Raw genomic sequence first — 16,793 nt, 5'->3', positions numbered from 1 at the left:
ATGTTTTTATTTTTGTAAAAAATACTGTTGCAATATAATAAAATAAATTTAAATAATAATCTTATTTTATCCACACAACTTACATACTACTTTTAAATAGTGTATATAAATTTATATCAAAACTGTACACAAACATTACAATCAAAGAAAAAAATTAACTCATAATTATTAAATTTTAAAGAGTCCACTTATTACACTTTAAAGGATTATAATATTGTATTGTTTATTTTGTATTTAAAAAAAGGGAAAAAGAATTTCGATGTTACTTTAAACAATTTTGTCTAATGTTCATCGAAACGACGTCGTTTTGGGGTTGAAAAATTAAAAAATTAAAATGATAAAGACTATTATAACCCTGAAATAAATTAAAATTATAAAAACACCATGATTTCCATCTCAAAACGACGTCGTTTCGATGAACATTAGATAAAGTTATCTAAAGTAACTTTAGAAAAAATAAACCCTTAAAAAAATTGTGTTAAAGATATTTTTTAGAATATTTCGACTATAAGTATTTTAAAGTAAAAAAAAAAAATTAACCAAAGTTTGCACGTATTAGATACTTGTGTACCAAAATTAAAGATATAAATAGATATGTGAAAGTTAAAAATAACCCGTGCCAAAGGTTAAATAACTTGTAATAAAATTAAAAAGAGGTAACAAAATAATGGATGTATAGTGATATGTTATATACACTGTTTATTTGTATTATACTCCTTAATACATTGTTGATTTTCTTTACCTTGTTGTTTACCGAGCATGTGGTGGTTAAGTTATTCTCTCTAACATCCATTATATATTCGCAGCCACAATGGTGAGTTTTTTTATTTGCTTCTCTTCATTACGGTAGCAATAGTTCTGATGTTATCACAAATACAACACAACACATCGATTTGATAAAACCGAGTTTTAGAAAATTTGTGAGTAGTGTTTGTTTACGTTTCGGATTCAGATCGAGGTGTTTTGATTTTCCTTTGTCGCCGAGAAACCTTTCATGTGTTTGTTTTTGCGACATTTCCCAACGAACAGCGTACCACCTAACCAGATATCAATCTGATCACGTGCCAATTTTGCTGAACATGACCAAAAAAAAAGAAGCCGAAGAAGAGGTCCATTTTGTGCTGAATGCGTGATCATGTTTATGATGCACAAATAACTCCCTCATATGTTTGGGATTCTTTTTTATGGTTAAGTTATTCTCTTTATTAGCCCTATGTTAGATAGCTTAGGTTGCGGTGAAGGATTGCTTTTGCCTTAGATCCATCCCAAAATGCAGTGTTACGTCTTTCTACATACTTCAATGGTTTTCTTAGCACGACTAATGCTTCTAGATGGCTTTTCCTTTGTAGTGAAGTGTTCAACATAAGGTCACTTACTAGAAATCTAGTTAGTTTAAATTAAGAATTTGACTCTGTATAGTGAATTAAGAATTCAACATATGAATATCTTGTATAGGTTGAGGATGTGAGATGTCTACGATCTCTTGTAAACTACTTGCAATCGTTGCACAAGTCGATAGTTATACATGTGGTTAAATTGTCAATTTGGAATTTGAACCAGATCTACTGAATGCTTGATGAATTTGAATATTTTGCCATTGTTGTCATAAACACATTCTTTTTCATTTTTTGGCGGCATGTCACAACTAAGTTTCTGAAAGGGAATGGCATTATAATGAGCTATCTGTAGATAAAGACATAACGTTCCATGTCATCAAGATAAAAAGTTAAGGGAGCATGCAATAACTTTAGCATTAATTCTCTGCTGTAGTGAGTCAACTGCTGCTAGCATCAATAATTCCTGTCAATAAATTCTATCTTATTATAATGTGCATGTTGCATCAATAATTCCCTGATATGATCATATAAGAAAGGAGAAAGAGCATTCTTTTATATTAATGTAGAGATAGTTATATATTTTTATGCCTTGGTTTTGATTAAATAATTCTGTTTCAAATCAACTTCTAATACAAAATTCAAATGGGACAATTGCACTCGCAGGGATTTCATCGTTTTTATCGGAATGTTATGACCCAAAAATGAGGTTTAGCTGGCTTCTAGCTTCAAGTTTTGCCATATATTGTAGAAAATAGAAGCAGGGGTTTCTAAGTTAAGGGCCTCATGATTTTGTTTAGTGGTCGATTGCACTGATGATACTAGGTATCTGATTTAAGAAATCTAACACCTTTGTAGTAGACAACTTGGAATAAGGTGAGCTTCATAATACAAGCCAGGTACCACAATATCAATAGGATAGTTCAAAATTTCTCTGTCCAACTAACTCTTAAGCCTGAAAACTAAGAACCTAAGGTGTTAAGCCAAATACATTATCTCCCTCCCCCTTCAAGCCACTGCATTTGTGTATTGAAATAGGAGCTACTCTGTTGGTCCCCATAAATAAAAAATGTAGCCTTTGCAGCACGGGAAGCCTCAAAAGTTTGTTGAAGAAACATAACGATATCCTCCTAGCTACCCAAATGAACTAATAAATGATTAATGTACAACTTTTCCTTTACAACTGAATTTATTTTGGGTGCTGCTGTGTTCCAGATCAGGCAAATTATACCTGATTCGCTGACCAGTCATTGATTATGAATGACAAAGTTTGGTTAATGTGTTTAATTTATTCATTGGGATTTGTACTAAATTTTAAAGCTGTTTGTTATCCTCTGGCAGCCATATTAATGGACTGTACAAATTTGTAGCTGGGGCAGTTGAAGCATTACTAGATTCTTTATCAATTTGCTCAACTTCAGCATTAGAGCACATTAAAATTATTTGTAAATTACATGAGCATCTTATTTTTGAATTACATATATACAGACGGCAGATAAGTTAATAGTTTAATATATTTTTTTTGGGAATACAGATAATAGTTTAATATTGATATCACCTAATCAAGGACCGAAGTAGAATAAAAATGTTGAGGAAAGAATACTTTTTACAAGATGTTAAATTTTTATTTTATAATCATTAAAAATGTGGATCAATTTGCAAGGATAATTTTAACTTAATTTGTGATCTGGAGTATAGTATTTTGGGTACAAAGTTGTGTTAAAATTTTGGTAAGAAAAATTTAATCATTCTAATAATTCTATAAGCCTCAATCAAACTAGTTAGGTAATCAATGAAACGGTATAGAAATATAAAATATAGTATATTTTATATTACAAAAATGAAAAAAAAAAGTATAATTTTTTTAATTTTAAAAAAATTGAGTAGACCATGGCACCAAAGGTACACGTTTTATGATTTTCGTCACTGGTGCGCACCCACAATACTACATCAAAAAGAAAAGAAAAGAAAATTTTAAAAGAAAAGAATAAAGCCTCTCTAGAAACAAGGTTTAGTAACGATAAATTAAAGCTTGCTGATTTAAAACAAGATGAGCTTCTTTAATCAAGATCAGCTTTAGTAACCATAAGTTAAAGTGCAAAAGAGCTATCATTAGCCATAGATTATTTGATGGCCTTGAGTTCTTTTCTTTATTAAAGTGCATTGAAATTTTGCCTGCTATTTTAGGTAACGGTCCTAAACATATTAACGGTCAATTTGAAAGGAAAAGTTGAGATTTACTGGTTGCAAATCAGCACCAATATAGCATCCTAATCTTTTTCCCTTTAATCAAACACGCAAATGACTCTGTCATGCACCGATTATCCACTTTGTGATGTTAAATTTTTAATCATGCTACCGTTGCGCTTTCGCTTTCGTCGTTGCCCATGCACAATGTGTTGAATCAGCGAACCCTGTTCAAAGTTCAAACTACTACACCAGCAAGTCAAGATATGGGAGTGTCACACTTAAAAGATATGTTTAATTTATATATGAGATTGCAAGGAAAAACTTGCATTTGTTTGGAATGCTTAAATAATTATATATATAACATTCAAAAAAATAAAATAATTATATATATAATATGCAAACGGTTCTTTTAAAATTATTACACATTATCGGATCAATGAGCCATAATTAGTAAAACCAAATTATGATTTATGAGATGCATGACCCTCTACCACCATCCATAAAGAATCATTGGATAATTGGAATCTATGACAACTAGCTAGTGATAAACAAAGGCCATATTGGGGTAGTTGAACGTTCGTTTAATCCTTCATTTTATTTCAATAATTAGTATGTATGACAAGTTCGGTCAAATTAAGGCGTAAACAAAGTTAAGCAGGCCCAAAAAAAAAAGCCTAAGAAAAATGATAGTACTCTTTGATATCCTCTTTTAATACTTTCTTTATTATCAGGTAAATTTTCAAATGAACTCCATTAAATAACTTGTTTCACTCTCAATTAATAGGATCCACATGAAAAAAGGACTAAAAAATAATAAAGAATATATTACTAACGTTTCGAAAAGCCATAAAAGAAAGGGCTGCTACTTTAACAGAAAACATCACCAAACATCACCAAACATAATTAATTAGTTGGGGTTACTTTAGCTTAATTAATGATTTTGAGTTCAAATTTTAAATATGCAGTTATGTTACAAATTTAATAGGGAGGACTTTACCTTTTTTGGAAATAATAGGAAATTAAAACAAAAACACAACAAAAAGAAACTAGGCATAAAGCCTAGACCAGTGAACACCTATAGTGTCACCATACAGACTATCAATACAACCTGACGGTGGACAATCAAATTCCTGAATTACCCAAGAGAAACCATAAGAGTAAGAGGCTAGAAAGTCCGCTACTCTATTTCCTTCACGGTGAATGTGAGACATATAAATCTGCCAATCTCGCTGCATCAAATTTCGAATACGATTCACCAAATTAGCCGCAGGGTAATCATGGTGACACCCATTTGTAATGAGCTGTTGAGCTAGGGAGGACTTTACCTATATATAATCTTACCCGACTGAAATAAAATCAGATTAATAATAAAAAAAGAAAAAAAGTCCATTAACCTTTCGGAGTTAGCATATTATCGCCGCAGAATGCTTTCACTCGTAATTCATTTTTCTTTTATTGACAAATCTTTTTGGGGACATAGGGCCCCGGCCCCCAAATATACTGGTATAATTGTAAGACACATTATTATACAGATTAGATGTTCATGTTTCAAGTACCAAACACATGGGAAATTGGGAATACTAGGAAACAATTCCACGATTTTCGGCATGCCATGTATATTGTGAATCATTTTTAATTATGATATCAAGCATTTTAAATGATAGAAAATTTCCTGGCGGTGTCTCAAATCATGTTACCAACTATTGTAATAACCGTAGTTAATTTTCATGCTTCAATTTCCCAAAAGGAAAGTTAAGCAGTAGCAGGAGCTGTTAATTAGGAATTAAAATAGGGGCCACCCATTGCAACTGAAGCATAGGAACAGTTCCATTGGTCAGCTCAAGTAATATGTTCTAGCATCAATGACATCATATGTGCAAAATGGATCTTGCTTCCAATTCTCCTTCCTAATATTGTCAAGAATAGTTTAGCAAACAATATCAGCACTTAATTTTATGCAGCATGTTCCAGGACCAAAGGTAGTCAAAATCGGAATTTTACCTAAAATCGAAAAAGAAATAAAAAATCGTAAATCGTAAAATCGTAAAATTGTAATACAAATCGTAAATTTTACCTGCATTCTAAAATTAAATTTTTATATACATATGCTTATGTATAAAAAAAATTAAGAAAAATAGACTATCTGCCACTATTCTTATACATTTGCATACAATTGTCACACTCTAAGGGTCTAAGCTAATAAATCATTCAAGTTATTATCATCGAAGACATTTTGTTCCACATGATCTTCAACTACATCATTCAAAATTGTCTTATCTAAACTTTCATCATGAGATAAAGTTCCTTCATTTTCCATAATTCATTCATCTTCGGATGAAACATCAGCAATGTTATATTCAACAATTTTTTTAACTTGCTTAACATCATTCCAATAGTTAAAATCGGAATTTAAATCTTAAAATCGGGACATAACTAAATGTTTAAATCAGGATTTTATATTGAAAAAGATTTTAAGTGAAATCTAAATCGTTTTAGCAAAAATAAATCGTTAAAATCGGAATTTTAAGATTTAAATCCAGATTTTAACTACCATGCCAGGACCTATCATTATACTATTTGTCACTAAAATCAATTTTTTTTTTTTTTTGTCTCAAATTTCAATTAGTAGAGTCATGGGACACATAACAAGAATATTCGGCTTCAAATCTAGCAATCTCGTCTACATCAGGAAAATATATTTAGTGCTACTTAAGCTTTGGAGAATAGTTTTAGTGTTGTTGTAATATAAATTACACTCACTTAAAACAAAAACGTACTCACTTAAATTTATGCCCATATTCTTTATAACTTCTTCATAAATGTGTAAGTATGTGAGTGGATGTAATACCTATCACAGGAGGAGTGAAAATATTCTCTTCCTTTAGTGCTAGGTATTCCTTTGAAGTAGAAAAAAACAATTTTAATTTCATCAAGAATGATTTATTTTTAAAGGAAGGGGAAAAGATAGATAAAAAATGGTGATAAGACATTTTCTTGAAAGGCAACAAAATCGCCAATTTCTCCCCCTATATTTTAGTTAAGCTTAGAACTGAAGCCAAGGAGCATGGATATACTCTCATTATTATTATACTTTTTCCTTTTACTCTTATTTGGACATTGGCCAACAATAGCAATCTCGTGAACTTCCCCACACCAATACAAGGGCATGTTTTGGGTGGTTTAAGGACCACCTCATCCTTTAGTTCACATGGCTTTGTATATATGTGGAAAATCCAATTGCGCGTCCAATTCTTCTCCCCCCTCTATCAACATGCAGAATCTGTATCATGTTTCGTTTTTGTCTCTTCATGGAGTGTTCTAGTGTGTTCTTATCAATGCTCCAATTCAATAATAATTGAACCAAAACAAACACAAGCGAAACTAAACACAGTGAAATGTTATACCAAATTCCAAAAAGTAGTAAAATGCCATTGCTTGATTCATTGCCTCCAATCATTAGGGAAGGCCATAAACACTTACAGATTGCCAAGCTAATAATGATTTGAGTAAATAATAATCATATAAAATATACCTTCTTCCAAATGTAAAACCATAACTTAACTTTCTATCAAAAACTAAAAATTTAAAAAATAAAAATAAAAATACATTACTTAAATATCAAATTAAAAATAAATTGCTCTTGAGGTGGAGGACAGCCAGCTGCTAAATTTCTTTTTTTTTCTTAGCAACAATTGGTTTTCTCTCAATCAGCAATGGTCCAGGTCATGTCGTTCTCGAAGATCCAGTGGCAGACTTCAATCCGACCCGGACCCGACCCGAGAGAGAGGAAAGCTCCGTGGGCAGGGCTCCAATCCGAGGTGTCCAAGTGACATATGGCAACACCATGATTGATCTTAGCCTTGGTATTCGGGTCAAGAAGATCCGTTTCGTAGACCCGAACCTTTGGAACGGAATGGCAATAGTAGAGCAGGTAAGGAAATAAACTCTGATGGCAAGATACGGATTGCGTGACTTTGCCACCATTGATCCCTTTAACTTGACCCACCATCACGTTTTTCTTTGACCCGTTTACGTTTTGGGTGGTCCGAACCGCAACATTCCGACCCAGAACCGAGGTTGCAAAGTCGATCATGTCCTCGATGGAACCCACACAGCGCTTGGTCTCGCCAGGGCTAGGAACCCTTTCGCACTCTTGCAACGAATCCCTCATCATCTTCTCCATTGAACCATTATCCGAAGCCTTGAACAATTGCTTCAGTTCAGAAATCTTCGAGGTCGAAAACGGTAATTTCGCCAGTATGCTTCGGGGTAAAAACGACCTTTCAGGCATTTTATCTTTTAAGTCTGGCAAAGGCATCACCGTCCCTTCCTTCATCATCTTCTCACGAAAGAATTTGCCCGGCTCAACCCACTTTTTTACCAAACTGCCACTCACTGATTTCGCCATGGAAGAAGAACTAAGCATCGTGGTGCTCACGTTGGTGTACATGGCAAACGAGACACCCTCTTTAGCGTACTCCTTGAACGTGTTGTTCACGCCGTAGCCCTTGAACCCTACCTTGGTTTCCCCAGTGGCACTTTTAGCGTAACCGGTGAAAGTGTCGGTTCCTTCGTTGAAGGATTTTCCGTAGTTGTTGAAACCAACGTTGGCAGCGTTGGAGCCCTTCGCGTACGAGGTGAACGAGTCGGCGCCGACATTGGCCTGGTCTCGGTAATTGGCGAAGCTCTCGGTGGCGCCGTTGCCGCCGCCGGCGTAGTTGGTGAAGGTGTTGGTGGGGTTGTTCATATCCACGCCATAACCCTTGAAAGTGTCGTTGGAGCCATTCGATGTTTCGGCGTAATTGGAGAATCCAGACCCGACAACGTTGGAGCCTGTCCCATAGGATGTGAACTCGTGATTCGGGCCATTTCCGTTTTTGCCGTAGCTGGTGAAGGATTGTTCCCCTGCATTGCCGTCCTCGGAGTAAGAGGAGAACGACTGGGTCCTCCCGTTGGCGTCATCGGAGTAGGAGGTGAAACGGAGGTCCGGGACGTTTACTTGGTTGGAGTAACGCTTGAACTCGCCGGCGCCGCCGGTGGCTCCGGCGCCGTAGGTGTGGAAGCTCTGGTCCACCACGTTCCCTTCAGAGGCGTAGCTGAGGAAACTGTCCTTATGCCCTGCGGAGTCTCTGCTGTACCGCCGGAAATCGTTCACCGGAATGTTCTCCCCCTCCGAGTAGTTCTTGAACGAGTCCAACCCACCGGGTCGATCCGTTCCGTAGTTGGTGAAGTTCTTGTCATTGTACACTGCGAAGTTCGCGTCTTTGTCGTGCTTCTCCAGGCTGGCTCCCAATTCCGGGAAGCAGAGGAGTTTAGCCGCGGAGCAGAATTCCGGCAGGCGCGTTGAGAGGGCATTCCCGGCGGCGAGTTTAACGAACGCCGCCGCGTCCACCGCGCTCAGCGGTGACGCCTTGGAGAGCAGGAACGATGGCTTCGGCAAGTTGTTGCGGATCTCCTTGTCCCAATACCGAATCGCAAACCCTTTCGGGGTGAACGGATTTTTCTCTCCGGCCACCGCGTTGCCGGCGTAAACAACCTGCATTGATGAATACCCATTTTAGAGGTGAGAATGGCACACATAAAACAATTAAAAAAAAATTGAGACTTGGAAAAATGATAGTGAGTGCTTACACTGAAAGATGAGAAGAGGATAAAGAGACAGAAGAGGGTGAGTTGTTTGTTCATATTATTTTTACTCCTTTGTTTTTCTTTTTCTTTTTGCTCCAAAGAGTGAGAAATTTGAAAAGCGAAAATGGGTGTGAGAGAGTGGCGAATGTTGGTGGACTTGTTGGGTTGTATGGAAAATTTATACTAAGTGGAGTGATAGGAGTGAGTGTTTGTTTGTGAAGAATATGATTTTAGATTGGGCCTTCAATGTTCCATCTCCCTGTGTGTGAATACAGAGAACTTCCTGCAAAGTGTATTGACAAAAAAAATAAAAATACTATTAATTGGCTGCAACTACTGATTAATTAATGTGATTTTAATGCTTCAACTGACTAAGAGAGAACGAATACAAATCATGTAAAACAAAAATTCAGTGAACTAACAAGTCAGAAACTAATGTAGATACCGGAAAGTAATAGCAACAAGTACAATAAGTCAATAACGATAAAAGTGGGAGAAGGGAAAAAAAGAAATTAGAGTGGCCATTGAATTTTTATTCGAACAAAGAGGATGCACCTTGATCTAGTCGACAGTTTGCATGAGCAATACACATGGGGATAGGGGCATATTTATAGCCATTGAAAATCCGAATGACGCGTTTTCTAATTTCTGAATTCAATACAGGTAACAAATTAGGATTTTATGAATTCACTTTTTCCAGCCGTCACTGAAATTTTTTCTAAATTTAAAAAGGAAATTATATATATAGAAAAAGGCTTTGATAGTGTTGAGACATCACTGCAATCAGTACAATGTCTACAGTTGGCCAGAACAGTCCCCAACAGAAGAATTTGCAGCCTCTTATACAATTACAAGATATTCTTAATTGACAAATAATTTGCAGCTATATTTACAGAAAACCAAATTCAGCTATACTGCCAATCGTTATAGTAAAATTTCTGATTGTAAACACTGTTAAAACACCAATAATAATTAATTCAGGTGGTGGGAAGTTTTTTCTTATTAATTAGAAGTCTCGAATTCGAATCAATAAAAAAAATGATTTTGGGAGAAAAATCACCCCGTTAAAAAGTTGTTAGCTTACAATAATAAATTTGATAATAACTTGGTTGGGTCTTTATGGTGATGGCTTGGCTTTGTCATTTCCCATTTCCTTTTGAAGCAATGGAAGTGCTTCATTTCTAACACAATTTGCATTCAAGTATTGTTCTTTACTCTCTTCTTCTTTTTTAGGTGACTGTCGAGATGGGATAAATTTTTAGTCCACACCCACTTAAATTATAACACAGATTTACATAAAAAAAAAAAAAAAAGAGAGTGTAAATACAGTGAAGTAAGTCCAGATAGTATAATTTAAATGAGATATATCATGTAAACCTAAAAATATATCCGTGGAGATGGTGACAAATAAGATTTTTGAGCACAGAATTATACACTCATAAAAAGTGTTGGTTTAATATAGTCCTGACTTGTGTCTTTCATGGCAGGTTTGAAAGCTTCCGATATTTTACTTTCGAACTCTAAACTCGTGATAAATGTACTTTTTTTTATTTCAGATGTTACGTTCAGAAATTAATGAAGAGAGGAATGGAAAGAATTATACCTTTCATTATAGTTTAAAATTTAAAGTATAATTAATATAAATAATTAAAGAAGAATGTAGTATATCGTCACGAGAACTACTATATATGAATACTACAGGTTGTTGTAATTATTAAAGGGAAAAAGGAAAAAAAGTATATGTGGTTTTAAATGAAAAAATTGTGTTTTTTTAGTAGCTTTACATTATGTCTTATCAGTACGATATAGTTATAATATAATTTTTTTTTCTCTCTTCAGAAATATCAGCTGACATGAGAATTGAAAAAAAAAAAATCATATTATAACTATATTTTATCAGTAAGATATAGTGTAAAACTACTAAAAGGATATAAATTATATCTTTTAAAAGGAAAAATGTTAAATCCATTATTAATTGGGAAAAATATTCTTTATTTTAAATGACATAAAATTATGTTATTCTTAATTAAACTACGTTTTGGTATGTTTTTATATTTTCTTCTCACTTTTTTTTTCTTCCTAATTTTATAAAAAAAAAGAGAAAATGACAAAACATATCAAAATAACATAATTTTATTAAAAATGACATAATTTTATGTTTAAATGACAAATATTTTTTTCTAATTAAAATTAGAAAAAGGATGTAAATACTATAGAGTTCTTTTATTTTATTTTTTCTTTCAATAAAAAATGATTTTAATGAACCTGTTTGGTCAATTCAAGATGCACTAGTACTAGTAGACTTCCATGTTCATGCCTTGTAATCTGACATTTATTGCCCTTCTCCATCACCTGTGACAAGTTTACATAAAAGCAAACTTTTGCGTGGCTTCTAGATAGCTTGACAAGTTTGCTAAGCTCACTTTGATGATGATATTTTATTTTATATTTTTAAATACCAACTGGTGTTTAAAGTCACGGTATGACTAATTTTATTTTAGGGTTGAGTTTTTTTATCCTTCTTAAAAATCGAACACATCATTTTTGGACAAGTCAAATATCATGTATCAACACTTTGATTATAGTTTAAATTTTCCTATAAATTAGATCTGTATGGATGGGCTTCTTTTTTCTTTAAAAATTGTTTTTTTTCAAACAAACAAAAACTTTTATAAGAAAAAGTTTATTTGGACAGTGCTTTTAAAAAAAAATAGAAGTAATAAAAAAAGTTAAATATCTATTTTTTTAAGTTAAAAATTTTCACTTTTTAAAAAAATAGAAGTCAAAAGCTAAATATTTTAAAAAAAAAATTTAAATTTTTTTAATTTTTGTAAAAAATACTTCTAAAATAAATAAAGTATAAAAAACACTTTTTTTTAATCTCATAGTCTCTTTGGCTTCCTTTTCCCAGGTATAACAATTTTTTCCATAGTAGAAAATTTAAAATAAAATCTAATGTAATTTAACAATTAATCAAATAAGTATTCTGTCCCCCACATTTTTGTTTGTATATATGCAATGAAAGTGTATCAATTTAAATTATACTTCCTTGAGTTTTGTTTTACTCTTTTTTTCTTTTTGTGAGTCCTTATGAACACCTTCTAAGGCTTACTTTAGTAATGACCCCAACAAAATATATATATCTATCTATATATATATATATATATATATATATATATATATATATATATATATATATATATATAAATGCACGAATTTTACAATAAATTAAGTCATTTTACTTACTTTTACTTTTTGGCGGACAAAATTTTAAAGAAATAAAAAATTGTCCATTTTAAATTTAAAGTATGTTACATGCTTTAGTAAAGACTTACAACAATGTTTGTAGATTGACTTATCTATAAAATGTTATAAAAAAACCCTACATTTAAATCAACCCAATTTCGTTTTACTAATTAGGTAAATTAATATGAAGTTTTATGTCAAATTAAAACAATAAATATACAATATTACATAAAGACAAGAAAAAAGAAAAAGAAAGTAACACTACCATGTTCAAACACATTTTATATGACAAAACACAGTACATAAATCACAATATTACCATGTTCCGTGATAAGCTCTGTATCTAAAAAATAATTTTTTTTCACAGTTGATCATTTACAATTTACAAATAAGAATTTTTTAAAAAAATTAAGAAGTTAATTAACGAAAATCTAACTTCCTAATACAACCTTCTTCTCAATACAAAATGAGAATACATTTTGTAATTAAAAAATAATAGTAATCTAACCTGGCTTGGCCTTGTACCAGCATAGTCTAAATTACCACCTTAAAATTTTAAAGTGTGTGTGTGTGTTTTTTTTTTTTTTTTACTTTAGGTCAATCATAATATGTTGCACTTTTATCGTTTGGGGGAGGTTATACTTACAATCTATTTTCGTTTATAACCTCTTACAATCATATCTCAACCGTTGATTTCCGTCAATCAACAGTTATCAGTTATTACGAATTAATAATTAATTAATAAATTTTATTTGTGAAAATCTTAACCGTTGATTGACGGAAATCAACGGTTAAGATATGGGTTGTAAGAGATTGTAAACGAAAATAGGTTGTAAGTATAACTTTCCCCTTATCATTTTCCATAATAGTTTAAGGGAGGTTATTTGCATATGTCTTTTTTAAATCGTGATTATCTTCGTTGGGCAGCACACGAGGGTGATTCAGATCAGGAGCTATTATACACACGTGCCTATCTATTGCTCCTAATTGGTAGATTTTTAAAGTGAGACAAATCATCGAACAAGGTAGTTGTATTATATATTAACTTTCTTGAATGGAATTTCGAGGAGATAACCACCTGTAGTTGGTGTGGACAGTTTTTGCACATTTATATAGAGAGTTGTGTCAGGCGACGAACCCTACTCAAAAGGAAATAAACGGTTGCTTTATGTTACTACAGTTACGGGCTTGGATCATATTTCCGTCCATCACACCTAATATTCCATCCGCAAGTAGTACAGATGATCATTATGAACATGAGTATGGTGACATTGCATTAGATTGATAATATTTTGAATACTAATTGTTTAATTGCTTATGTACATATTACACCAATTTGTCCTTTTCAGGTTTAATTATATGCCCATATGCATCCCCCCTAAAGATTTTAGTCATTATCGATCTACACTGAAGATGATGAATAGACATGATGAAATGATGTAATAGCTTGCATTGGGATTGTTAAGTTATGTAAAATGTGTTTACACTCAATTATTAACTTACTCAATTGTTTTTGTAATAGATTGCATGGCAATTATATAGATGATATCATTTTTTGGATGAATTTGTAGAGACGCAATTGATGTGGAAAGTTGTGTCATCGATTATATGTTTCCATAATGTGGAGTGGCACCAACCAGATAGAATCATGCGCCAATTTAGGCTGTAACATTCCATCCCATCAGCAGTTGACAAGCTGGATAGTGTACATGATCTTACTCTGTGAGGTAAGATCACAAATAATTAGATTGTTAAGCTGCAAATATTTTTGGAATAGTGGGAGAATCAATGCATGCTAGTCGTCGTTGTCACAAATAGAAATGATGATTACATGTCATTGAACTTTGAGTATATAATATGGTATAAGCGTCTCACCAGACTAGATTGTTGGATATTTTTTAGTTATTGTCTATTATAACACTTTTCTAAATTTGACTTCAATTGTTTAGGTTGATACAATTGAGATGACATAGTGGATGACCAATGATGTCGACCCTATAACAAAAATAGACATTTAGACAATTTTTGGGAGATTGATTAGTATGGCTAGGAAGTATGGGTGGATTACTGAGTCTACACTTGTTGCGCCTCCTAGTCAGATGGCTGAGGAGCCAGACTTGCCAATCGAGGTACCACCCCGAGCTAGGAAGGGTCGAGGGCTTGGTCGACGTCGACATTCTATCCCTACAGAGATTATTCATTTACACTAGCTTGGATATCGTGGGTATGGGGTATACAGGCTACCACGATTTCCTACAAATGAGTTATACCCATTTGAATATACACCACAAGTTCAGTAGACGGAGATGCAAGTGCCACAACCTTGGGGATATCCACCATAGATGCATCATCCTCAATCATTTGGATATCTACCGTATATGTCAGACATAGCATCCTACTCGTCAGACTTGAAGGAACCCATATAAGATCTCTCGCCATCTCCAATGGCCACCCACATCATAGATTTGTTTCATTTTTTTTTGTATTCACGGATTATGTTTATTTCATATTATGGACTAACTTGATATTTTGCATTACGACTATGTTTTGTATTTGTGGACTATGTTTATTCCTATTTATGGACTTTTTATTTGTATTTTTTTTTGTGGTACATCCCATTTAGCTGATAAATTGACTAAATATTAATAACCATGAGTGCATAACTGAAAAAAATATAGTACAATAGAAAATATCGTTACAAATAAAATTAAGAAACAAAATACATAAGCAACCACCCCTAATAATAACAGGATTTTTTCCCAGTAAGACAAGATTATCTGTTGTATACAATTTTCTTGCATACACCACACTTATTATGATTAGAACTATATTCTACTTGATTCATCTTATTATGAATACGAGACTCTTAGGACATCCTTTTGCACACAACTTTTCCTTTTAGGGAGGACAATCGGTACAGTCCTAGACGAAATGAATTCCTCATTACCGATCAGGTGCCAATATGATGCATACACATGATTAATATTGAAAATGGAGTAAAATAGATCCACACAATTATCAGATATAACAAACACAGACTGACACACTGCTAGGACATGGCTACATGAATATTTGAATGCTTGCAACTTTTCACATTGATATGTTCATTGATTCAAATTCAAAGACACTGAATAACCACCCATTTGGGTTATTGGGTCATATGGTTCTTCCACTGCAAAGATGGTTGAATCTCTATGGCACCCGTGGACAATGTGGGATGAGGAAATTCCTTAATTCCTTTCAATGGCTAAATTAATTTTGTGACAAAATTGAATACCAGCAGCCACATTCATACTAGCTTATTTCCTTTTCTTGACAAAGTAGTGAACAAATTTACAATAAGTGTGCTTGACTAAAGCAGTAATTGGTAGTTCTCGAGCTCCTTTGAAAATGTTGTTTACATATTTGGATAAATTAGTTGTTGTATGACCATATCGACGACCGTCCACATCATATGCACAACACAATTTCCCCTATGGGAAACTATTAATCCATATAGCCAACTGCAGACTATTGTGCATAAATTCTTCCAACAAAACATTAAAATGAACCTTAGTAGGATTATAACTTACATACACAATAAGGTGTTATAATACGTACCATACTTAATTTTTTTGGATAAAATTCCAGTCCATACCTAATCTCATTAAGTCTGGCTACAAATTAACATTATTAAAAAATTTTATTGAAATTGCTTGAAACATGTCAAAAGCAGAACACATGATATGCGTTTGGAGGCGGTCAGCCTAGATGAATATTTTTAATTGTCGATAAGATGCTTCGATGCCAATCAGAAATCAAACATATATTGTTTTTTGTATCACAAATGTACGTAGCATTTACAACTTGATGATTTATCACATATCATTTGTTTGGATGTGCTATACAGATCCCTCAAAAAAATGATATATATAATCAAACCACCTAGGCAAATAAGCATAGGACTTGTCCCAATCACCCTTAATCTTTGCTATGGCCTTTTGTTTTGCCTTTCTTGTCTTCCGGTACGAAAGAATGAATCTGTAATTTCCTCGAATACTTTCTTGTATTAGCCTAACCTATACCGCTGGTTCTTCCTTTACTATATCTATCAATCAAAAAAATATTTAAGTATTCGTTAACACCAATGAATTCATACATTTAAAAAAATATATGACCTAAGTGTTTAAAAAATCATGATCCCTCACCTAATATAACTGAAGCCATAAAGGCATAATCAAGTTATATATGGTCTTGGGATGTAAAGGTCCAACCCATTTGCTAACAACTCATATGTTTCCATTATTCAATTTCACTGCCTTCACCCCATTGATAATCAATATCATGGTTTTGACATCTCATCACTAGCTTGATAGTCGTACTCTCAACTACTATAGCTTCTTGATGAACTTTCTT

At 33.1% G+C, this 16,793-nt stretch overlaps 1 protein-coding gene across 1 annotated transcript; it reads right to left on the bottom strand.

Annotated features, from left to right (window-relative positions):
- Positions 1 to 6,973: 6,973 nt before the first annotated feature.
- Positions 6,974 to 9,431, bottom strand: LOC133301375 (polygalacturonase 1 beta-like protein 3). The gene is made up of 2 exons (XM_061500998.1): positions 9,156 to 9,431; positions 6,974 to 9,060 (listed from the first exon to the last, which is right to left on the bottom strand). The coding sequence occupies exons 1-2, from the start codon at positions 9,207 to 9,209 to the stop codon at positions 7,228 to 7,230; spliced, it is 1,887 nt and encodes a 628-aa protein (XP_061356982.1). The 5' UTR covers positions 9,210 to 9,431; the 3' UTR covers positions 6,974 to 7,227.
- Between the last annotated feature and the right edge of the window lie 7,362 nt (positions 9,432 to 16,793).

Source organism: Gastrolobium bilobum, unplaced genomic scaffold (assembly GCF_033153095.1).
Source record: "Gastrolobium bilobum isolate Gb01-03AN ecotype WA unplaced genomic scaffold, APGP_CSIRO_Gbil_v1 utg4269, whole genome shotgun sequence".
Lineage (NCBI taxonomy): Eukaryota > Viridiplantae > Streptophyta > Magnoliopsida > Fabales > Fabaceae > Gastrolobium > Gastrolobium bilobum.
The sequence above is the reverse complement of the archived record's forward strand: the minus strand, read 5'-3'. Positions and strand labels throughout refer to the sequence as shown.